Consider the following 26,614-nt stretch of genomic DNA (forward strand, 5'->3'; position numbering starts at 1 on the left):
TGTTATAAATGTATATGTATGATCATTGTTATTTATACATTTTATATTGTCCATTTTTTATGGTCTGTATTATATTTCAATTATGCACTTTATGGGTTAATCCCGTGTGGGTATATAACCCTTGTACAACTGCCGTGTGTTAAGCCTGATGAAGCGGCGCAAGTGCGGTGAAATGCGTTGCTAATAAACCTCATTCTCTTACCTGGGCTCCGATATCTTCTCCATGGTCAGCGCCGAAAATCCTGTTTTTTTCCTGAAGTCCTATTTTATACCACGTATTCCCCAGGAAGGCTGCAGACAACAGGATTGTGATCCTCAAAATCACATGCAATCAGCATAGTTGTGTATGTCCTCACACAACTCAGCAGGGTGAGCACGGATATTTTATCTTCCCCCTCCCCCACCCTCACCCTCACCCTCACCCTCGTGCTGGCTTTACTCCACAGGGAGCGCCTTTCCTCTTTTCTTTTTCAGACTTACAGACGTGACTTCAGTCTGGATTCCAGAGCAGGAATCATTTGAAACAGTGCAGCTTCCTGTATTGGGCCTATGACTATCCTACCATCCAGATCACAAATATCACCTCCTCCTGGTTACGGTGACTGTTTCTTTATACCTATTAATTAGGTTTTATACTAACATTGCATTATGGAATATCTACTTAATCGTAATACAGTACGGGACTCTTTGATCAATCAACTTATTGGGTCAACTAATGTTGATCTCATTCGCACAGAACCGAAAGGGACTGACGATATTTCATAAAAAGATCTAAAGATTATGTCGGATATGTTTTATGAATATGAAAAATATTGTAAGATTGAATTACAACATGCAATAGATGTACTATTTTTACGCAGATATTTGTCTGATAGGTTTACACCCTGCGGCCTTAGATTACCATTTGAATCTTCTTTTCCTGAGGATGAGACATTCACGAGAGAATGGGATGAATTCACAGAAATTTGTTCCCAGGGTCTTATGGAACGTTTCGTTACTAAAAGGGAAACTGCTGCTAGTGAAGCCAAAACTAGAGCCAATGAATTGAGACTACCGTTGTCTAAATTCTCTGGACATGCCGAGTACCAGAGATTGGATTGCAAAAATTAGAAATTGAGACTATTAATAAGAAGGTCTCGAAATGTAATTGCGATAGAAATGATTACCAATGCGGACAAGTACATTAATGGCCTAGACCGAATATACATAAGAATAACAACAAAATCGATGTCCTTACATCTGACCAGTGAATTGAGATTACTGACGAGGTTCTATGTAATTCCAACACCCCACAGATATTTAAACATGCTACAACTAATTCTGAACGCAAATTTGAATATTCACGGACCATAATGAACTCTACACTTCACAAACAATATAAAAATCCATATAAATCCTCTACTACTCAGAGACCTACAGCTGTGGGTGGTGTCCCCAGTGTTGTCTCTGATGGTTTAAAGAGACAGGGTGTGACACCCGCCAAACAGAATACAGTAATACCTATAGGTTCACCTAAACAAATAATCCATTCGAATATTGATAAAATGATACCAATTATTAATGAAATACCGGCCCCCAATATGGTTTATCCTCTACTTCCCCCACTTATTCTTAATTCTTCTCTTCCAACTATTACACATAATATAATACCGCCCTCTATAGTGCCCGATCAGGTTGATATATCCCTTGATACGTCACTTCTTACTATACATGAAACTTCACATCTTAACCCTTTAAGGACCCAGCCAATTTTAAGAGTCAAACAAAGATGCTTTATTGACAGCCTTACAGATAACATGTAAGGAAAAGCATGGAAATAATGAAAAGGAACCGACGGCCCAGTTAGGCCTTAAACAAAGTAACAATTGGTACAAGTGATGCATTAGACATTAACAACACGATGATAAGCAGCACAAAATCATAGTGGCAGAAAAAAGGTATAAGGTGTTTGACGGCTGGTCATCCCCGACAATGAACAATAGAGTCCCTCCCACCCCTCAACACGGAGATCAATAAAGCGAAAAACTGCAGACATTAGGACAATGGGTTGAAGATAACCACGGTTCCCACAAACGATCAAAGGAGGACACAGCATCATCTCTAATAGTAGATAACTTTTCATTAAGCATAATGAGGTTAACTCTATCCACTACCTTCTCAAAGTCTAAGGAGGGTTTTTTCCATTGCGATGCTATATAAATTCTAGTAGCCATCAAGATAAATTGAGCTAGACGAAAGTGACCAAAGGTCATTCTCTGTGGCTTAGTACCAAGCAAGCAGAAAGCCGGGGTACGTGACACATAAGTACCCAAAAGGGAGCCTAAAAGATCTAATACAGTCGTCCAAAGGCCCACCATCACCGGACAACCCCACCATATATGATACATGGTTCCCCTTTGACCACACCCACGGAAACATAATGGGGAAACATTGGGGTAAATCGAATGAAGTCGCGAGGGAACCATGTATACACGGTGCAGAACCTTCAACGCTGTCTCCATCAATGTCACTTGCCAACTCCCCTTCCCCAAAACCACACAACCCTCCCTCCATTGGGGTAAAGACAAGGTGTGGTGCAGGTCCGCTTCCCACGCTAACATGAAGGGCAGTTTCTGATCAGGAGAGGGATCATTAAGATGAGCATACACTAGGGAGAGGAGCCCGACATCCATGGGTCTATAGAGAATGAAAGCTTCATACATAGTAGGATGTAGTGTAGTCGTGTTACCCATAACAGTACGATAATAGGAAAATATCTGGTGGGCTCTAAAGGATTCACCATCAGGCATGTCATATCTTCGTTTGAGAGACATTAATGTGTACATCAAACGATGGTCAAAAAAGTCAGAGTCGTAGCAGTTTATTATCAATCCACCAGTGGAAAAGGGAGGGAGTAAGACCAGGTAAAAAGAGAGGGTTGCAAAGAAAAGGAGTCAGAGGAGAAGCGAAGGATTGCAAGCGAAATTTGAAGCGAACCAGACGCCAGAGAGACAATGAGTAAAGGGCAATCTGTGCTGACGTAGGGACCAGCGTAGCTATAGGGCTCGAGGTCCACATCAAGGATGCATAGGAATAAGGGGACAACAAGGAGTCCTCCAGTCTCGTCCAGCGAGGTGCTCTATCCAGAGCATTCACCAGTGCCAGTTGACCCAATCGTGCAGCATAATAGTACTTAAGAAAATCAGGCACCGACAAGCCACCCGACTTCCTATTATAATGCATGATTCGCCTGGAAATACGCGGTCGTTTGTTCGACCAGATATAATTAAAGGAGTCTCTTTGCAAAGCAAGCAAATCACGCTTTGCTACAGGTATAGGTAGTGTTCTAAATAAATACAACAACTTAGGTAAAACCACCATTTTTATCACGTTCACCCTACCTAACCAAGAAATGTAAGGATAATTCCACTTGGCCAGATCAGATCTAATAGATTTATAAAGAGGAACAAAGTTTGTGCTATACAATGATGAAATGGATGGGGTAAGTTTCACGCCCAGATAGGGCAAACCCGCATTAGCGTTTTTAAAGTGAAATGTACGTTCAATGGTGTGTTGCAAGGATTCCGATATATTACAATACATAATTTCAGATTTAGTAACGTTGACCCTCAACCCTGACTGCAGAGCAAAGGAGTTCAGCACCTTAAAAAGGTTGGGGAGGGAAATGAGGGGGTTTGTAAGGGTTAGCAATAAATCGTCAGCGAACAAGTTCACTTTATATTCTGAAGATCCGATAGTGGTACCTGAAATATCAGGATGATCTCTAATCATTTGTGCCAGTGATTCCATAATTAATGCAAAAAGGGCTGGGGACAGGGGGCAGCCCTGACGAGTACCCCGGCCTATAGAAATCAGACAGGGAGAGGTAGATGGCAACTTTAGATATGCAGTCGGGGGGGAGTACAGAAGGTGTAGAAGAGAAACAAATGGGCCAGCAAAGCCAAACTTGTGTAAAGTGGCAAACAAAAAAGGCCACGATACACAATCAAAAGCCTTCTCTATATCCAAGGCGACTACAATGAGAGGGGTTGTGGTAGTCCCCGCCCACTGTATTTGGTCAATGACTTTCCGAACATTATCTGGTGCTTGGCGGCTAGGGATAAATCCTACCTGGTCTTGATGTACCAGGGTAGGAAGATGGGCATTTAATCTTTTTGCTAACAAAGATGTCAGGAGCTTCGCATCAACATTTAACAACGATATTGGGCGATAATTGGCCGTACTTAAATGATCTTGGTTCGGTTTAGGGATAACTGTAATGAGTGCATCTAGAAATTCAGATGGAATAGTAGTCTGTATGCGAAGCGAATTGAAAAATGTGAGTAGATGAGGGAGTAGCAATGGTGCAAATTTTTTAAAGTATGCTGCCGTCAGGCCATCAGGCCCAGGGGCCTTACCAGACTTCAATTGGGCAATGGCGTCCGCGATTTCCTCTACTGTAAAAGGAGCATTTAAAGACTTCCTGGCGTCTGGTGTCAATGACGGTAAAGTAATTAAAGAGAAGAAGTCAGTAAGGGAGGAGGAAAGAGCAGGGGAAGAAGAAGGCACTGTATATAGAGTAGAGTAATAGGTATGGAAGGCTGTATAAATCTTATCGGGGTGAGAAGTTTGGAGACCCGGTCGGAGCTGCAAGCTATGTACTCTATTAAAAGAGGAGGTTTTTTTGAGCATTGCCGCCAGTAATTTGTCGGGTTTGTTAGCTAACCTGTAATAGGTCGCTTTTGTCCAACGGACAGCTTTCTCAACCTTGGTAGATAGAAGTGCATCCAGCTGCAAGCGGGTCTCCTTAATGGAATGATAAAGGTAAAGAGATGGGTCTTGTTGATGAGTATACGTCAGTCTCTGTAATCTACATTCCAAAGCTATTTGGGTAGCAGTGCGGTCTCGTTTCAGTCCACTAGCTAGGGATATGATACGGCCTCTCATATAAGATTCATGGGTTAACCACACCCATACTGGGGAAGACTCGGGGATTGTGTTGGTATCGAAAAAAAATTTCAGGTCAGTATCTAGTTGTTGGTGTACCCTCGGCATGGTCAGCAATGCTTCATTCAGGCGCCATCTAAACGGGTATGTAAAGGAGGGTATCAAGTTAAAAGCAGCTAACACCATATCATGATCTGACCACACCGAGGGAACATGACGTGCATACAACATCTGAGGTAACATGCGGGTATGGACCAATATCCAGTCTATCCTGGTATAGTGACCATGTGCAGGCGAGTAATATGAGTAACCCCTAGATACCCCGTTATGTTCTCTCCAACTATCTGCTAAGTCATGGGATACAAACAATTGCTGCAGAAGGCGATGTTGAGACCCCGACCTACGAAAAGGGGCTGAATTAGATCTATCCAGTTTACCATTAACTATCATGTTAAAATCTCCGGCCCAAATCAGCATATCGTACGACAGTGTCTCAAGAAGTGAACATAAACGGGAAAAAAACATAAGAGGGGAGTCCGTTGGAGCGTAAGAGTTAACAATACATAAGGATTTGTCATACAATGTACCCAACAGTATTAGGTATCTTCCCTCACCATCCACCAACTCCCTCCGTACCTTGAAGGAGAAAGAGTTATGAAACAAGGTCATGACTCCTCTGCATTTAGTCGTGAAAGACGAACAATGATGTCTAGAATACAATCTGTGTAAGTGTGACGGTTTAGAGGTAAGCGTAAAATGGGTTTCCTGGATACACAATATGTCAGGGTGCAATTTTACGTAATCTATAAAGGCCTTACTACGTTTACCTGGGGCGTTGAAGCCCTGCACGTTATGTGAGAGAACCTTAGCCATAACACCAATCCAGAGGAGACATGCCATCAAACATACCACACCCAATAATCAGTACCCAGAGATGGATAGGGAGACCAGCCATCAGCACCAATTGCGGCTGCTTGCCGTCAAAAAACAGAAGTGCATCGTACCTATAGGAACAGAAAACAAAAAACAAACAAACATAAAAGAAAAAAAAATAGAAAGGAAAACAAAAAAACGTCCATATCACAGGAAAGGCGGGCGGCCTTATCAAGTCGCCCAGCATTCTTCCTATGTCCCACGAAGGGATGATGGGGTGCAGTAGTCTGAACCACGATCTAGCCTCGCCATGGAAAAATTGTAGAAATCAATAACAGCGGGGATGGGGGGTGTAGAAGGAGAACAAAAGTCCCGGCTCACAAAGTGTAGAAAGGCAACAGCTTAGCGTCCAATAAGCAAACAACTGTATAAAAAAATGGAGAATCCACGACAATCAAGTAGCAGGGTCCTCTCGCAAAGGGTCAGGGCGTCTACGTTTCTCTCTCCCCACAGTAGACCATTCTCGGTTCACCCGTCCAGGCCTTTGAGGTAGAGGTGGACTATCCACCAAAGTTATGTGGGCATGTGAAAGAATTTCTTTGGCTTCCAGCACAGTATGGACATTGTGTGTGCGACCACTAGCCTGGAATATTAAGGAAAAAGGGAACCCCCACCGGTAGCGTATGCCTTCTTTTTGAAGTGTAAGGATAATGGTGCGGAATTCCCTGCGCCTAGCTAGGGTGGAGGGGGCCAGATCCGAAAAAATGCGCACAGATGGAGGGACCCCAGAAACGCTGGGGTGTTTCTGGCCGCCTGCAGGATGGTGTCTCTCACCTCAGGATAATGCAGTTTAAGTATTATATCCCTCGGATAGTCAGGGTTCTTGGGCCTGGTCAGGGCTCTATGTTTGCGGTCAAAGCGCAATAGTTCTGGTTCCAGCTGCGGGGCCAATGCGTAAAAGAGGGAAGAGATCACCTTAGTAAAGTCAGTCACCTCCTCCGGGAGACCACGGATCCGTAAGTTAGCGCGGCGTGAACGGTTCTCCAAGTCCTCAAGTTTCAGCTCGAGGGCCTGTAGTTGCGCAGTGTGATCCTCCAGGTCATGGCGATCAGCTTCAATGGCGTCAGCCAGGTCGTCAATCCGCGCTTCAGAGTCAGCTACTCTCTGCCCCAAGTCTTTCAGCTGGGAGGATAGGTCTGCCACCGCCTTAGACAATTCAGTTTGAAAGAGGAGCTTTATGTTCCAGAACATCGAGTTAGGCGACAAGTCTGTAGGGCCTTGCGACTCCTCCTCTGAATGCTCCGCTGGAGAGCTGCAGCGTGGCTTCGCCATCTTGGAGCATCGGCTTGTTCTGAAGATATCAGGTATAGACTGCGAGAGCCGTTGCGAATTCTGCCTTTTTGTGCCCTTCTGGGATCGCGGCATATTCCCCCACCCGGCAGGGTAAGTTCTAACTCAGAGGAGCCCGATATGGGAGCTTAGAGAGGCTGTATAGTCGCGGTCAGCATGGAGCTCACACTACATGCGTCCTCTCGCGTGAGCTGCGCGCATGCGCCCCAAGGATCCAGCCAATTTTCACTGTAGGACCCGGCCATTTTTTGCACATCTGACCACTGTCAATTTAAGCATTAATAACTCTGGGATGCTTTTACCTTTCATTCTGATTCCGAGATTGTTTTTTCGTGACATATTCTACTTTAACATGGTGGTAAAATTTTGTGGTAACTTGCATCCTTTCTTGGTGAAAAATCCCCAAATTTGATGAAAAATTTGAAAATGTTGCATTTTTCTAACTTTGAAGCTCGCTGCTTGTAAGGAAAATTGATATTCCAAATAAAAAAATTTTTTGGATTCACATATACAATATGTCTACTTTATGTTTGCATCATAAAATTGATGAGTTTTTACTTTTAGAAGACATCAGAGGGCTTCAAAGTTCAGCAGCAATTTTCCACAAAATTTTCAAACTCACTATTTTTCAGGGACCAGTTCAGGTTTGAAGTGGATTTGAAGGGTCTTCATCTTAGAAATACCCCACAAATGACCCCATTATAAAAACTGCACCCCCTAAACTATTCATAATGATATTCAGTCAGCATTTTAACCCCTTAGGTATTTCACAGGAATAGCAGCAAAGTGAGGGAGAAAATTCACAATCTTCATTTTTTACACTCGCATGTTCTTGTAGACCCAATTTTTTTATTTTTACAATGGGTAAAAGGAGAAAATTTATGCTTATGTTTGTAGCCCAATTTGTCTAGAGTAAGCACATACCTCATATGTCTATGTAAAGTGTTCGGCGGGCGCAGTAGAGGGCTCAGAAGCGAAGGAGCGACAAGGGGATTTTGGAGAATATGTTTTTCTGAAATGGTTTTTGGGGGGCATGTTGCCTTTAGGAAGCCCCTATGGTGCCAGAACAGCAAAAAAAACAACACATGCCATACCATTTTGGAAACTAGACCCCTTGTCACAGGTGTTTCACGACTTTTGCATATGTAAAAAAATTTAAAATATTCACTAAAATGTGTGTTTCCCCCCAAATTTCACATTTTTGCAAGGGTTAATAGCAGAAAATACCCCCCAAAATTTGTAACCCCATCTCTTCTGAGTATGTAGGTACCCCATAAGTTGACCTCAAGTGCACTACAATGCTCAGAAGAGAAGGAGTCACATTTGGCTTTTTGAGAGCAAATTTTGCTTGGGGCGCATGTCGCATTTAGGAAGCCCCTATGGTGCCAGAACAGCAAAAAAAACAACACATGGCATACCATTTTGGAAACTAGACCCCTTGAGGAATGTAATGAGAAAACACTGCCATACAATTCGGTTTTAATTTTTATTGGGGGGGGGGGACAGTGTGAGGGGTGTATATGTAGTGTTTTACCCTTTATTATGTGTTAGTGTAGTGTAGTGTATGGTTTTTAGGGTACATTCGCACTGACATGTTACGGTGAGTTTCCCGCTAGGAGTTTGAGCTGCGGCGAAAAATTTGCCGCAGCCCAAACTTGAAACAGGAAACTTACTGTAAGCCTGCCCGTGTGAATGTACCCTGTACGTTCACATGGGGGTGCAAACCTCCAGCTGTTTCAAAACTACAACTCCCAGCATGTACTGACAGACCGTGCATGCTGGGAGTTGTACTTTTGCAACAGCTGGAAACACACACTGGTTGGAGAGCCTTCAGTTAGGTTCTGTTACCTAACTCAGTATTTTCCAACCAGTCTGCCTCCAGCTGTTGCAAAACTACAACTCCCAGCATGTACTGATCGCCGAAGGGCATGCTGGGAGATGTAGTTATGCAATAGCTGGAGGTACGCAACTACAACTCCCAGCATGCCGAGACAGCTGATTGCTGTTTGGACATGCTGGGATTTGCAGTTTTGCAACATCTGGAGGGCTACAGTTTTAGTGATCTCCAAACTGTGGTCCTCCAGCTGTTGCAAAACTACAATTCCCAGCATGCCCTGACAGCAAACAGTTGTTTGGGCATGCTAGGAGTTGTAGTTTTGCAAGATCTGGAGGGCTACAGTTTAGGGACCACTATATAGTGGTGTCAAACTGTAGCCCTCCAGCTGTTGCAAAACTACATATTCCAGCATGCCCAAACAGCTGTCTGGGCATTCTGGGAGTTGTAGTTTTGCAACATCTGGAGGGCTACAGTTAGAGACCACTGTATAATGGTCTCAAACTGTACCCTCCAGATGTTGCTAGGCAACTCACTGGCGTCTGTTGGATCCAGCCGCACGTCATCGCAGACCGCCGTTCTCCGTAGCCTGCAGCCTCCGTCGCCCGACCGGATCGGTAAGTGAATCTTTGGCGCCTGTCCCTGTTGTTTCCCCGTCCTGCCCCGCCTATTGTGGGAGGGCAGGATGGGGAAAACTAAAGTAAACCCCCGATCTGCTATTGGTGGTCGCGTCTAGACCACCAATAGCAGGGATAGGAGGGGTGGCACCCATGCCTCCTCACTCCTATCGCTTTAGGGGGATCCTGGGTGTCTTAGACACCCGCGATACCCCTTACATTCCGGGTCACCGGGTCACTATAGACCCGTAATGACCCGGAATCGCGCAAATCGTAAGTGTGAATTCACTTGCGATTTGCCGCGATCGCCGACATGGGGGGGTCTGATGACCCCCTTGGGCATTTGCACGGGATGCCTGCTGAATGATTTCAGCAGGCATCCCTGTCCGATCTCCGCCCGTTGCACGGCGGGGACCGGAACTGCCCATGACGTAACTGTACGTCATGGGTCCTTAAGACCCAGGGTGTCTGGACGTAACGTTACGTCATGGGTCCTGAACGGGTCAATACTACTGTTATCGAAGAACACATTTTTGAAGCCCCCACACTGTCCTCTGTTTCTTCGTCTTCTTCTTTTTTAGTCTCATGCCCTTCTCCTGTCCATGTTGTTCACACAACACTCGGGGTGAAGACCCCTCCACTATTGCAACAAACTGCGTTTACAACACACAGTCTGACATAGGCGTGCGCAGCCTATTGCATTAGGGTGTGCACCCTAAAGCACAAACTCACGCAGCGCACGCGTGTGTGATATATACACACACACACTCTTGCCAGACCTACACTCATAAATATCAATACAAACAAAATGAAAAACTTTATTAAAACCTTTTTTTTGGATTGGAGGCTTTTTTTTTGGATTGGAGGCTCCATTATACATACACTGTACAGCAATCATACCTCCATTATACATACACTGTACAGCAATCATACCTCCATTATACATACACTGTACAGCAATCATACCTCCATTATACATACACTGTACAGCAATCATACATCCATTATACATACACTGTACAGCAATCATACTTCCATTATACATACACTGTACAGCAATCATACATCCATTATACATACACTGTACAGCAATCATACATCCATTATACATACACTGTGACTGTACAGCAATCATACATCCAATCCATTAATAATGGATTGGATGTATGATTGCTGTACAGTCACAGACAGTGTATGTATAATGGAGGTATGATTGCTGTAGAGTGTATGTATAATGGATGTATGCTTGCTGTACAGTGTATGTATAATGGAGGTATGATTGCTGTACAGTGTATGTACAATGGAGGTATGATTGCTGTAGAGTGTATGTATAATGGTGGTATGCTTGCTGTACAGTGTATGTATAATGGAGGTATGATTTCTGTACAGTGTATGTATAATGGATGTAGGATTGCTGTACAGTGGAGGTATGATTGCTGTACAGTGTATGTATAATGGAGGTATGTATAATGGAGGTATGATTGCTGTACAGTGTATGTATAATGGAGGTATGATTGCTGTACAGTGTATGTATAATGGAGGTATGATTGCTGTACAGTGTATGTATAATGGATGTATGATTGCTGTAAAGTGTATGTATAATGGATGCATGCTTGCTGTACAGTGTATGTATAATGGATGCATGATTGCTGTACAGTGTATGTATAATGGATGTATGATTGCTGTACAGTGTATGTATAATGAATGTATGATTGCTGTACAGTGTATGTATAATGGATGTATGATTGCTGTACAGTGTATGTATAATGAATGTATGATTGCTGTACAGTGTATGTATAATGGATGTATGATTGCTGTACAGTGTATGTATAATGGCGGTATGATTGCTGTACAGTGTAAGTATAATGGCTGTATGATTGCTGTACAGTGTATGTATAATGGACAGGGCCGTCTTTAATTTTGATTGGACCCTGGGCAAGCAATTTTTTTGGGTCCCCCCCGGTCCCCCACCCCCATCCCACACACACTCGGGATCAGTACAGGATCAGTAATGTAATGTATGTACACAGTGACCTCACCAGCAGAATAGTGAGTACAGCTCTGGAGTATAATACAGGATATAACTCAGGATCAGTACAGGATACGTACGGGGGAGGGGATTATCATATTATGCATGTGAGGGGAGGATAATAGTGATTATTATAATCCTCCCCTCACATATATGTAACATCTCTCCCTCACATGTATAATCTGATAACCCCCTCCTCACATTGATTATCCCCTCACATATATATATATATATATATATATATATATATCTATATATAATATCATAATCAGATTATATGTGAAGGGATTATCAATGTGAGGAGGGGATTATCAGATTATACATGTGAGGGAGAGATGTTACATATATGTGAGGGGAGGATTATAATAATCATTATTATCCTCCCCTCACATGCATAATTTCCTCCCTTCTCACATTATATAATAAATCCCCCCTCACATTATATAATAAATCCCCCCCACGCCCACACTATATAATAAATCCCCCCTCACATTATATAATAAATCCCCCCCACCCCCACACTATATAATAAATCCCCCCTCACATTATATAAATCCCCCCCACACTATATAATAAATCCCCCCTCACATTATATAATAAACCCCCCCCACACTAAATAATAAATCCCCCCTCACATTATATAATAAATCCTCCCCACCCCCACACTATATAATAAATCCCCCTCACATTATATAATAAATCCCCCCCACCCCCACACTATATAATAAATCCCCCTCACATTATATAATAAATCCCCCCCACCCCCACACTATATAATAAATCCCCGCTCACATTATATAATAAATCCCCCCCACCCCCACACTATATAATAAATCCCCCCTCACATTATATAAATCCCCCTCACACTATATAATAAATCCCCCCTCACATTATATAATAAATCCCCCCCACACTAAATAATAAATCCCCCCTCACATTATATAATAAATCCCCCCCACCCCCACACTATATAATAAATCCCCCCTCACATTATATAATAAATCCCCCCCACCCCCACACTATATAATAAATCCCCCCTCACATTATATAATAAATCCCCCCCACCCCCACACTATATAATAAATCCCCCCTCACATTATATAATAAATCCCCCCACCCCCACACTATATAATAAATCCCCCCTCACATTATATAAATCCCCCTCACACGATATAATAAATCCCCCCTCACATTATATAATAAATCCCCCCCACACTAAATAATAAATCCCCCCTCACATTATATAATAAATCCCCCCCACCCCCACACTATATAATAAATCCCCCCCACCCCCACACTATATAATAAATCCCCCCTCACATTATATAATAAATCCCCCCTCACATTATATAATAAATCCCCCCCACACTATATAATAAATCCCCCCTCACATTATATAATAAATCCCCCCCACCCCCACACTATATAATAAATCCCCCCTCACATTATATAATAAATCCCCCCCACCCCCACACTATATAATAAATCCCCCCTCACATTATATAATAAATCCCCCCTCACATTATATAATAAATCCCCCCCACACTATATAATAAATCCCCCCTCACATTATATAATAAATCCCCCCCACACTATATAATAAATCCCCCCTCACATTATATAATAAATCCCCCCCACCTCACACTATATAATAAATCCCCCCTCACATTATATAATAAATCCCCCCTCACATTATATTATAAATCCCCCCCTCACACTATATAATAAATCCCCCCTCACATTATATAATAAATCCCCCCTCACACTATATAATAAATCCCCCCTCACACTATATAATAAATCCCCCCTCACATTATATAATAAATCCCCCCCACACTATATAATAAATCCCCCCTCACATTATATAATCCACCCCACCCCACCCCACACACACACACACACACACACACACACACACACACACACATACACACATACACACACACACACACACACACTATATAATAAATACCCCCACACACACACATTATACATACTCACATATCCGGCGGTGGGTCCCCTAATGCGGCCTGGATCCTGGAAGCGGCCGTGTGGGGACTGAGAGGAGCGGGAGACTCTCTCTGCTCCGCTCCTCTCTATGATGCCGCCCGTGACGTCGCACGTCACGTCACGTGACCATCTCCCAGACAGCCATTGCGGTACTGGCTGCCTGGGGATGAGTGACGACGGCGGCGAACATAAAAAGGTAACGTGCGGCGCAAACCCCCCCCCCCCCCCCCCCCGGGCCCTCTCCTTCCCCCTGGTCTACCTCCCACTAACATTTTGGCCGGGCCCCTGACGCCTGGCCCGCCAGCCTTTATCAGCTTTATCAGGGCCCATGGGGCAAAAGGGGCGAGCTGCTTTCGGGCCCCCAGGAATTACAGGGCCCGGGGCAGCTGCCCCTTTTGCTCCACGGCCGCGGTGATTAGGGTGTGCCTGGGCACACCCGACACACCCTGTGCGCACGCCTATGCAGTCTGAACACAACCCAATCTCTAGACCTCAAAAATCCCCAACATGCTCTCATCACTCAGTATTTTCCACCTCTATTGGACAAACCATCACAAAAAAGAAAAATTAATTCAGAGGATGTAGAGGTGGTAGATCCTCTTAACATAGGGGATCCCCCAACCCTATCTCCTCTTCACAAACAGGAATTGAAAAATAAAAAATATATTTTTTTAAAATTTATCTAAGCATATGTTGTCTGAAACTAGTCTACTCTCCAGAGGCTTGTCCTTTTGTCCAGTTACTCGTCCCAATGATTTTCAGTTATTCTTAGATTTGAATAACTATATACGTAAATTAACTTTAAACTGACATTTTTCTCTAATAGAGAAAAAAAAAACTAATGTAGAACAACATCATGATATTTCAGTTACAGTAGCTTCTAATTTTACATTTATTACCCCTGAGGTTAAACATGTCCAGGTTAATCCTGTTTCTAACTTCTATCCTTTACATCATAGAGGAAACTATTTAGAAACATTTTATTCTATGGTAAATAAAGATTTTAATTCTTTATGTGAGAGGTCTATTATATATATAAAGACAAAGATAATATTTCTACAGCAGAAAGAAATGCCATTAGATCACTACAAAATAATAGTGAACTAGTTGTCCGCCCCGCTGAGAAGGGGGGTGGTACTGTAATACTCGATCGTGATGACTACATAGCAGAAGCTATTATTCGATTTTATTGAGTGACCCCTCTACTATTTATTTTATTATGTATTCATCATTAATACAGAAAGCTGTGGACCTTGGTCTGTTGAATAAGAGAGAGCATATTTTTCTAAATATTAAACACTATAATATTCCCCATTTTTATTATTTGCTTAAGTTACATAAGAATCCCACTAAACCCCCTGGTCGCCCTATAATTTCAGGTGTTGGCTCTCTCACAGCCAACCTGTCCCATTTTATTGATCTTTTTTTTACAACCTTATGTCTTAAATTTATCCTCATATTTACGTGATTCTACCCAGTTAATTTATGAATTAAATATTATTTTACCCCCCACTTTTTCTTTTTTAACTTTAGATGTCTGCTCTCTCTACTCAAATATCCAAACAGACTTGGGTCTATCAGCCATACATGATACATTTTCGAATGATGCAACACTTAGCACTGATCAATCCGCATTTTTGTTAGATTCTATTCGTTTTATTTTAGATCACAACATTTTTACATTTAATGAAGTTTTGTATAGGCAGACCAGGGGCTGTGCCATGGGGAATCGTTTTGCCCCTAGTTATGCTAATCTATTTATGGGGTGATTCGAGTCCCTAGTTATGGCACAGTCCCCTGCCTTTATTGAGTTTGTTTGTTTATTTCGGAGATATATTGATGATTTATTTATAAATTGGAGTGGCTCTTTTTCACAGGCAGAACAATTTGTTAGTGAATTAAATCAAAATTCTTGGGTGCTCAATTTTACTATGCAATATTCCACGGACGTAATCCAATTTTTGGATCTGGAAATATCCAGATCCGATCTTGGACACTAAAACTTTTTTAAAAAAAAGTAGATATTAATAGTTTTTTGAGCTATGAAAGTGCACATTATCCCATTTGGCTCCGTGGTGTCCCTTACGGCCAGTACCTGCGCATCAGAAATAACTGTACATCAGATGACAGTTTTGATGCGCAGGCTGCTGTCCTTAGGGGGCGATATCGAGAAAAAGGTTACCCCAATAAATTGTTCTCCGATGCCTATAAAAAGGTCAAAAGAAGAACTCAATTGGAATTGGTCACTCCTAAATTACCGTCCACAAATAATATATCATCTCCCAAAACTTTTAACCATAAATATAACTTTACTACCAATTTTAATAACAAAGCCACTAACATTTAGAAAAATATTATCTAAACATTGGCCCATCTTGTGTAATGACCCAATACTTAAAAATCTTCTCCTCACCACTCCTAACATTACATTCAGAAGATCTCGTAATTTACAGAATTTAATTGCCCCTGGTAAATTGAAATCTAGATGGACACAGTTCAGACGGTGGCTATTAGCTCTCCGTGCGGCAGATCTCGTTGCATGTGCTGTGATTTAATCAAACCTACAACTATATTTAAATCCGCGCATACACCTAAAGAATATAAAGTCAAAGGTAATCTTACCTGCGACACCAATTTTGCCATATACCTACTGTCTTGTCAGTGCGGTTTGCAATATGTGGGCCGCACTGTGCAAACAGTTCGGGCACGTATGAATCGTCACAGATGGAATATCAGACATGGGATGGGTACATGCTGCACAGTATTTCTAAACATTTTTTATTAAATCACAATAGTTGCATAGATTCTTTAAATTTGATTATTTTGGAATCGGTTCCTAAAAATAATTCAAATAGGTTCCAATGTTTAATAAACCGTGAGAGTTTCTGGATTCATAAGTTAGCGACTTTATTTCCGCACGATTTGAATGAGACAATTGAAAATACCCGTTGATCTTATTAATTATATTTTATTTTTTAATATATAATTTATATGTATATGTATATATATTTTTTCCATATTTTTTTATTTATATTTAATATATTACTTGCGCCTACTTGATAATTCTTATTCAAACCGTGCGCATTATTTCTATACCCTCTGGTTAAAATTGGATATACTTGTTGATGATAAATTTTACTTTTGGGACCCTATTTATACTAAACGTTTTTCCAGCCTGTTTTTATTTCCTTGTTAACTCCTATTTTTTCCCCTGTCTGATATTCCCTGTGTAAACCTTGCAGTTCACTTTACAAACCATCTGGTTAAATTGGATACGCCCTGTGGGAACCTCACTCTCAGTCTAGATTTATTACCTAACTCACACCATGCGGTTATTGGTTTTATTATTATTTTTGTTTCATTATTTATTTTATTTATATTTTTTCTGATATCTACGGTTGTAATTAATACTTTACTATGATCAGTGTTAAGTGTTATAAATGTATATGTATGATCATTGTTATTTATAGATTTTATATTGTCCATTTTTTATGGTCTGTATTATATTTTAATTATGCACTTTATGGGTTAATCCCGTGTGGGTATATAACCCTTGTACAACTGCCGTGTGTTAAGCCTGATGAAGCCGCGCAAGCGCGGTGAAACGCGCTGCTAATAAACCTCATTCTCTTACCTGTGCTCCGATATCTTCTCCATGGTCAGCGCCGAAAATTGAAGATTTTCCTATCATTGGTGAAGGAAAATATAGATTTTATTAAAGACAAGATGCGAGTATCATGCTTTTAGATCTTCATTTACTGATCAGCAGCAAAAAAATATATTATGAACAAAATACAAGTAAAAACTTAGTAGGCACAGGTATGGCGTAGCCAAACATGCTACAGGTATTAACCAATCAATGAACAGTATCAGATATAATAGTGACAGTTAGTCTAGGATCTTCCTTCTTCTTTTGAGCGAAGATGAACAGTCCATTTGAAGTTAGAATCGTGGTATAACAACTGGAACCTGAAAATAGTCTCCAATAAAAAAAACTTGGTATCCGTAGGAATGTGTAGAATTCAGAAGATAAGTTCTCTAAACATGATGAAATAAGATGAAAAAGATGAATAAGATTCAAGTCTAGTAATAAAGGAATTTTTCGTGATGAACATGGAAATTCCGAGAAGAATCTTCTTAAGTGGCTGTGGATACAAAATATTGAGAAGTGAAAGGGATGGGTTCATTGGGAGGGATGATACTCGCGTCTTGTCTTTAATAAAATCTATATTTTCCCTCACCAAGGATAGGAAAATCTTAAATTTTATGTAAATACAAGACGCTCCTATCATGCTAGTTTAAAGCTAAATATGTAAACCTTATATATCAATAAATCTATCATAACAATGTCATAGAAACATGTGCATCAGGTCTGAAATAGAATGTTTTGAATGTGGAGTCAGAGGACCAATTGGCCGCTTTGATGATGTCAGAAAGGGAGGCACCTGATTGAAATAATTTAGTTGCTACGGCCCCTCTAGTAGGGTGAGCTCCAAAGATAAAGGTATCGATGCCAGCCATAGCCATAGTCAATTTAACCCATCTGGCCAATGTAGTAGAAGAGACCGGTTTATGGGTTTTACAAAAGGAAATGAGAAGTTGTGAAGATGACGGGTATCGAAGAGATTCAGTTCTAGATTTGTATGATCGTAAACAGCGAACTACACATAGTTTGTGTTGTTGAGGAAAAGAAGGATAGAAGACGGAATGTAAATTAGTTTTGGTGCGGCAATAGACTGTAAAAACAACTCCATCTGGAGAATGTTGTCTCCTAGAAACATCAAGGGCTCTAACGTCCGATATTCGTTTGATGGCAATAAGACATAAAAGAACCGTAAGTTTAAAAGAAAGTAGTTTAAATCATTGTCCTCCCAAGAAAGGAAAAAATTCAAAAGAATATTTACATCCCAAGTAGAGTTGTACTTAGGTAAAGGAGGGCGTCTAAAGCGTATACCTTTTAAAAGTTTACATACAAGAGGATGACGCCCAATGGGGACAGAATCAATAAGAGAATGATTAGCTGAAATGGCAGAGCAGTAAAGATTGATAGTTCTATAAGCTTTACCAGCATCAAAAGAATCTGAAAGAAAATTCAGGATGTCTGAAAGAGAGGTTTGTAAGGGATCCAAATCCCGTTGAGAGCACCAATGAATCCAAATTTTCCAGGCTGATCTGCAAGCAGATCCGGTTCCTGGAGCCCAAGCGTCTTAGAGTAATTCTCTAGTTGTGATAGAAAGTGAAGATGACGTTCTGGTATGCCGGAAATGAGGCAAGCTAATAAGATTAGTTGATCTGATAAAATTAGAGGATGAAAAGGGATCCTGAAGGAGATTCGGAATGGATGGGAGGATACGTGGATAATCTGTTAGAAGTTGAAGCAATTGGGGAAACCATGATTGGGTTGGCCACCAAGGAACAATCAAAACCATAGTAGATTTCCGGATTGAAGTTTGAAGAAGGACTGGAGGAATTAGGTTGAAGGGAGGAAACGCGTAAAGAATTTCCTGCGGCCAATGTTGGAGAAATGCATCTATTCCTAATGCCTCTGGATCTGGTCTCCAACTGAAAAACTGGGGGATCTGACAATTCAGTCGAGAAGCGAACATCTCTAGATGACAAGGACCCCACAAATGATTGATTTCCAGAAAAATGGAAGGAAGAAGTTTCCAGTCACTGGAGTCTGTTAGAAAACGAGAATTCTAATCTGCGATTGAATTGGATATGCCAGGCAGGTATTCTGCTTTCAGAGTTATATGTTTGTCTAGACAAAAATGCCAGAAATCTTTGGCAATTTCTGCAAGATCTTTTGAAGTCATCCCATCTATGTATTGGACTGCAGAAATATTGTCCATGCGAAGTAAAACACAACAGTGCGAGGAATTCTTCACAAAGCTCTTTAGTGCGAAGGACCCAGCTAAAAGTTCTAAGCAGTTGATATGAAGATGGGATTCGGAAGGAGACCATTTCCCTCCAGTAGAGAGGGAACCACAACGCGCTCCCCAACCGGAAAGACTTGAGTCTGATTCTATGACAATATCCGGATTTGGATTGAAGATTGTTCTTCCATTCCAGGTTTGGATGTGAGCTAGCCACCAAAGAAGCTCTTCTTTGGCGTCTGGAGAGAGGCGAATCTCGTCTGAGTATCCCAGACCTTCTCTCAAATGACGAATTTCCAGTTGTTGTAGGGCTCGATAATGGAGAGGGTCTGGAAATACAGCTTGAATGGAAGCTGAAAGAAGACCCACAATCCGAGCTATAGTATGGAGAGAAATAAGATCTTTGCGAAGGATTTGGCGAATTTCCTTCCGAATAGTTTTGAGTTTCTTCTGAGGAAGACTCCGAGTGGATGATCAAGTATTGATCATGAAACCCAAGAACTCCAGCTCTTGGGATGGTAGAAGAGTGGATTTTTTGAAGTTGATCAGAAAACCCAGGTTGGACAGAAGAGATAGAGTCCAATCTCTGTGAGTTGGAAGAAGATTTTTGGACTGAGCCATGATGAGAATGTCGTCCAGGTGGATAATCAGTCGAACACCTCGACTCCTGAGTAGAGCAACTATGGGCTTCAGAAGTTTTGTGAAGCACCATGGGGCTGATGAGAGTCCGAAGGGAAGGCAGGTGAATTGCCACTTTTGATTGTCCTAAAGAAATTGGAGAAAAATTTGGGAGGATGGATGAATCGGGACGGTTAGGTAAGCATCCTTTAGGTCTATCTTGACTAACCAGTCGTCTTTTAGTAGAATATCTCTCAAAAGATGGATGCCTTCCATCTTGAAGTGTCGATACACAACAAAATTGTTGAGTAGTCTTAAATTGATCACTGGTCTGTGACCTCCGTCTTTCTTTTGTACCAGAAATAGGTTGCTGAGAAAACCTGGGGAATTTAGAGGAACAGATATAACTGCTTTCTTTGCAATGAGTTCTGTTACTTCCAGATTGATCAGATCTAGGTCTGTAGTTGAAAAACGGATAGGGTGGGGTAGGGTGTGTTGTACGGGAGGAGAGAGCAACTCTTTTTGGAAACCTGATACTGTATTCAGGATCCAAGAGTCTGATGTAATTGTAGTCCAGTTTGTAAAAAAATGTGAGTCTCCCTCCCAATGGAAGATTGTGGAAGTAAATGGGAAGACTTACCTGTAGTTGGTTTAGCACGCTGGATTCCACGTTGTCCTCTTGGACGCCAGGATCTTGCCCGTTAGGGGAAAAACGGTGTGGGGTTGGGTGATTGGGTAACATATGATGGCTGGTAAGGCTGGAATTGATGTTGAAAGGAGCCTCTTGACTGTTGTCTAGTGGGAAGATAGCGTCCGGAAGAGCGGCTCCTTCCTTTTCCGTCCCTACCAAAAACCCTATTGGAGAAAACTTTTTTCAAACTTGTCTGAGCTTTATTAGTGGACGAAAAAAGTCCAACGTATTTGCCCATTTGATTAATAAAATCTTCCCCCTCAGTGGGGTGAGTAGGTCCATTGGATGCTAAGTTTGTTAATTGGGGGTCGATCCTCATTAGTACAAAGCGTTTACGCTCAGTGGAAAGGGCCGTGTTTGCGTTGCCCAAAAAACATACGGCACGTTGTGCCCAGCCTTTTAAAACCTCAACTTCAATTGGTTTATTAGAATTAGAAGATTCTTCTACCATGTCTAAGATTTTTGATAAGGGACCGAGAATATCTAGGAGTCTGTCCTGGCAGGACTTAAAACTCCTATCAATACCTTTTTTTAGGATTTTTTCCAGTTTTCATTAAAAATGCATGCAGAACTGGATCCAGTTCTGGAATTATTGAGGATAAATGGGGAAGTGTAGGGTGAGGGCACTCTGCCTTTAGTTTACTGCGAGTGACTTTATCCATGCCCTTGTTAACTCTAATAGAGAGTAATTTAGCGACTATGGGGTTAGGTAACCATTCCCCAGATCTGGGATGTTGAATGAGGGCTGGGTCAAAAGAGGAAAGATCCGATTCCTCAGAAGGGTCATCTTCCAGAAAATCAGGGTCATCATTTATTTCACCGCTCTCTTGTGAAAGGTAATCAAAAGAATCAACAATTTCCTCAGCCTGAGAATTGAAGAATCATCAGAATTCGCTTTTGTAAAAGAATCTGGTTTATTCCTTTTAGAGGTCTTATGAACCCTTTTATCAGATACCTCCTCTTGGGCAGAGGGTAATGTGTGCGGTTTTGAAGCACATTTATTATGACCTATGATAGGTCTGTTTTTTGATTTATCTTGGCGACCTCCTTTAAATAGTTTTTTAGGAAGGGGGAGCAGTGCCGTCATTTGTATGTCGTTTTTTAGAAGCAGCCTTCTTAGGGACATTAAACCCTTTGGCTAAATCCGCCAAAGAAACTGACGTTTCTGGTGTGAAATAAAGATCACCGGGTGTTTTGGGATTAGAGGTGGAGGGGTGGGCCAGTGGCAGGGAAATTGATTTCTGTATACTATCTTGCAAGACAGTAACTGCAGATAACATGGCACTCTGTACGGATCTGGCCACTGAATTATCCACCAAATTCTGAAGGTGGTCATTGTTATTCGCCTCAGTATTAGCTGATTGAGCTTTAGGGATATCAATGAATAAATATCAAGATCTTTATAACTCAGATTTGGGAAAAAAAACAGTAATATGTTTTTTTAAATTTTTTTAAAAACAGGATAATGCACTACTGAGAGGAGATGCTGTGAGATAATCACAAGCAGAAAATAGGCAGAAAAATGTTTTCTTTTATAAAAGCAATTTGGTATTTCTGCCACTAGATGTCAGTAAACACTCAGTAATGCCGAAATAATGAGTATAAATTAATTACACAAAGTAACTAATTATAAGCCAATCACCGTGAGGTACGGGAGCAACAGGGAGGCAGTACTGCGTCTCTGAGGGAACCTGACGGAGTGACAGGATTCCCCCCCAACAGCAAGTGAGGACCACTCTGCTGAAGTATCGCAAGACTTCCGGGAGTTGAGAGAAGATGGCGGCGATGACGCGGAAGAAAAGAAGATGGCGAAACGGAGCGCAGGGGGAGAATTATCGGAGAAGAAAGCCCGGAATGATGACCGGAGATATCGGCAAGGTAAGTTATGTATACAGCAAGAAAAGATATTGAGATTAATATGAGAACCAATTAAAGTAGGAATAAATATAATATAGGTGAAGCGGGAAACACCGGAGGTCGGTATACCGATATATCGAGTGAGGGGGGTGAATAAAGAGGAGATACACCAACGTATTATAAGGAAAAAATTATGAAAGAAAAGACAATATGTCATATTTATGAAATTAAGAAAAGTAATGAAAAATAATACATATACAATATGTAAATAAGTTAAATAAAATGGTTAAGTTAAATAAAATGGTTAAATAAAATGGTTAAGTGAAATATCAAGGAAATATGGATATTAAGGAAAATATACTGTTAAGACAAGGACTTATCTGTTAACAGCTGCTGAGCAGCAAAAGAAGAAGGACGATCCTAGACTAACTGTCACTGTTATATCTGATACTGTTCATTGATTGGTTAATACCTGTAGCATGTTCGGCTACGCCATACCTGTGCCTACTAAGTTTTTTCTTGTATTTTGTTCATAATATTTCTTTTGCTGCTGATCAGTAAATGAAGATCTAAAAGCATGATAGGAGCGTCTTGTATTTACATATAATCCTGTTTTTTTTCCTGAAGTCCTGTTTTATTCCATGAAAACTGGAAATGGGAACCATGGTGACCGACAACGGGAAGAACATCGTGGCCACGCTGCGACAAGGAGGGGCGCCCTGCATGGCACATGTCTTAAATCTGGTTGTCAAGCAGTTCCTGAAGTATTCCCCCCATTTGCAAGACATCATAAGAATGGGAAGGAAAATATGCATGCACTTCTGCCACTCGTACACCGCAAAGCACACCCTCCTTGAGCTGCAGCATCAGAATGGTATCCCCCAACATAGTCTGATTTGTGATGTTGCCACATGTTGGAATTCTACCCTGCATATTTTGGACCGACTGTACAAACAGAGAAAAGCCATCACCGATTTCTTGATGATCCAATCGGATAGGGGTAATCTCGTGTGTAACTTCAATGTGAACCAGTGGCCGCTCAAATGTGACACCTGCCGTTTGCTCAGGCCCTTTGAGATAGCCACATTATACGTAAGTCACCAGGATTACGGGAGGAACGACGTCATTCCACTGCTTCATGTCCTACAACAAGTGTAGGAAACGATGGCTGGTCAGGGCAATGGAGACGTTGCGCCGACATCTCACGGCCACATGATCACTGTGGGGGCTGCACTGGAGGAGGAGGGGCACACTGGAGCACAGTTTACGTTTGATGAGATGGGCGGTGTTTCTAGTCATCTGACAGGAGAGAAGGAGATGATGAACTAGAGGAGCTAGAGGGTTATGAGGAAGGCGAGACAGAGGACCCAGACACACCGTGGCAGTATGCAGTGGAGATGGAGGCAGGGAGTCCCTTCGAGTCACTTGCACAAATGGCAGAATGCATGCTCACTTGCTTGCGTAGTGACAGCCGAATTGTTACCAATCAGCAGCGGGATGACTTCTGGGTCTCCACCTTATTGGACCCTCACTACCGGCACAAAATGGGTGCCTTTTTTACACGCACTGAGAGGGAGCACAAACTGACCTCCTACAGAGAGATCCTATGTAGTCAGTTGGCTGATGCCTATCGGCGCCATCGTCCATCAACTAGCAGGTCTTACTCGGGGTGCCCTCTGCGCTCACTTTCCACTGCCATGGCTGCTGGGGAGGGGTGGGGTGGCAGGAGCAAGCATCAGCCTGAGTCTACAGTCGTTGATGAGTTGATGAGTATCTTTCTTCACCCGCATAGTGAAGCAACTTATCAGCAGCAGGTAGACATGGAGCAGGACCTGAACCAGCAGGTGGTGGCATACCTTGACATGCCCATGCCAACACACCTTGAAGATCCGCTGGACATCTGGGCAGCCAAACTTGATTTGTGGCCGCGACTTGCAGAGTTTTCCCTGGAAAAGCTGTCCTGCCCGGCCAGTAGTGTGGCATCAGGGTGTTTAGTGCGGCGGGGGCCAAAGGAGAACTCGTTTGTACACGAAAAATGTGGAGAGACTGACCGTTGTGAAGATGAATCAGGCATGGATCAGCCAGGATTTCCACCCACCAATGTGTGATGCATCAGAGTAGATTGATCATGGTGCTACACCAACACTGCACAAATATGGGTAGTGCCAAACAGATTTAAGGCACTGTTCCCGAGTTTCAAACATTCCAGCCACCTTCATAACCAGGTACTGGTATTGCCACCCACCGCACCACTCTGTCACAGGGTCACTTTCAGGACTCCTGATGCTGCTGCCACCTCCAGGCTGTGCCATTCAGACACTATATGGTCTCCTCATGCTTCAGCCACCTCCAGGCTGTGTCATTCAGCCACTATATGGTCTCCATATATTGACTGTGTATTGTAGGAAACATGTGGCTATCCTTGAGTTACTCTCCCAGCATTATTGTTGATACCAGACCAGTAATAAAAGGAATATTGCCAAGGACTAGCAGAAACAGGGAACTTTGGAAACTGACCACCGGCTGTTGGAATTGACTGACTATCCCAGGTGGTAGATTTACCATTTTGAAGTTCCTCAGTTCCAGTAGGCTTTAAGTCGTTCATTACTTGGCTTATTGATGCGTCTAGGTTTGGGCCTTACATTTTTGTATGTTTAGCACTAGCTAAATACATGCTTAATAGAAATGTCAACATTGATCATCATCAACATCAACAGTGCAGGGCACGGCGGTGTCACGCTGTTCTTCACATGGTTTGCCTTTGCGATTAAGTGTTGGATACAGTGGCTGGTCAGGGCAATAGAGACATTGGGGAATATTTATCAAAGTTGTCTATGTCCCGCATCAATATAGACCAAACTACAGAGGGTTAGTCTGGTCTATTGTGCACCTAATTTATCAAATGGCGCACAGCTCTTGATAAATTCTGTGCACAGACTTCGGGATCTATGCTTTAGTCTATATTTAAACCTGCTCCATCATGGTCTGACATTTTGGCGTACTTTCAGCCTATGCGACTTGTCGCTGAAAAGTCGCTTTTGATAAATTCAGCACCAATGCATTTTTCAATGCATTTAAGTCTAAAATAGACTTGCATGCATCATGTTCTAAAAATCCTCTAGAGCAAAAGTCGCAGAAAAGTCGCACATATTTAGACTGAGACTTTCTGTGCGACAAATTTAGACAAGAAAAACCAGTCTAAATCCTTTGATAAATCTCCCCCATTGCGTCTACATCTCATGGCCACATGAGCACTGTGGGGGCTTGTTAAATTTGGCCCCTTGTACCCACATGCCGGGGTCCGGGACACTAAAACTTGGGAGTAAAAAGTTCAATTTCAAAATCATTAATTTAAATTTAAAAATCATACATTTCAATGGTCTCCTGATGCTTCAACCAACTCCAGGCTGTGTCATTCAGGCAATATATGGTTTGCTGATACCGCTGCTGGGCCTGGGAATAAAAATTTTGTTATGGTAGGTAGCACAAGCTATCCAAAATCTTCATTTTAAATTAAAAAAATTCTTGTGTTTTTTGGGGGGATTGTGTAGCCCTGGGGTCTCCTCATGCTTCAGCCAACTCCAGGCTGTGTCATTCGGGCAATATATGGATTACTGATATTGCTGCTGGGCCTTGGTCTGGGAATACAAATTTTGTTATGGTAGGTAGCACAAGCTATCCAAAATCTTCAGTTTAATTTTCTGAATCCATCTTTTAATCTTAGAGACTGTGAAGGCCTAGTGTCTACTCATGCTGCTGCCAACTCCTGGCTGTGCCATTCAGCCACTATGCTTTCCCCACCTTCAGGCTGTGTCATTCAGCCAATATACATCATTTTATGATGCTGCTGGGACTGGGATATTAACTGAATATATGTTATGTTAGCACTAGCTAACATAAATGCTTAACTGAGATTTCAACATTGATCTTTCA

At 42.0% G+C, this 26,614-nt stretch overlaps 1 protein-coding gene across 3 annotated transcripts in view; it reads left to right on the forward strand.

The window, feature by feature from the left end:
- The window catches only part of LOC130368457 (syncytin-A-like), a 68,653-nt gene that overhangs the window by 26,505 nt on the left and 15,534 nt on the right, over positions 1-26,614 (forward strand). Inside the window, exon 1 of one of the 3 annotated variants that reach the window (XM_056572164.1) lies at positions 22,502-22,702. The exons of 1 other annotated variant lie outside the window; for it this stretch is intronic. In XM_056572164.1, coding sequence (XP_056428139.1) covers positions 22,601-22,702 — 102 coding nt within the window. In that variant the 5' untranslated portion in view covers positions 22,502-22,600. Of the gene's footprint in view, positions 1-22,501; positions 22,703-26,614 lie in introns of those variants that run through there. One more of the 3 variants, XM_056572145.1, reaches the window with a different exon arrangement.

Source organism: Hyla sarda, chromosome 1 (genome assembly GCF_029499605.1).
Source record: "Hyla sarda isolate aHylSar1 chromosome 1, aHylSar1.hap1, whole genome shotgun sequence".
NCBI lineage: Eukaryota > Metazoa > Chordata > Amphibia > Anura > Hylidae > Hyla > Hyla sarda.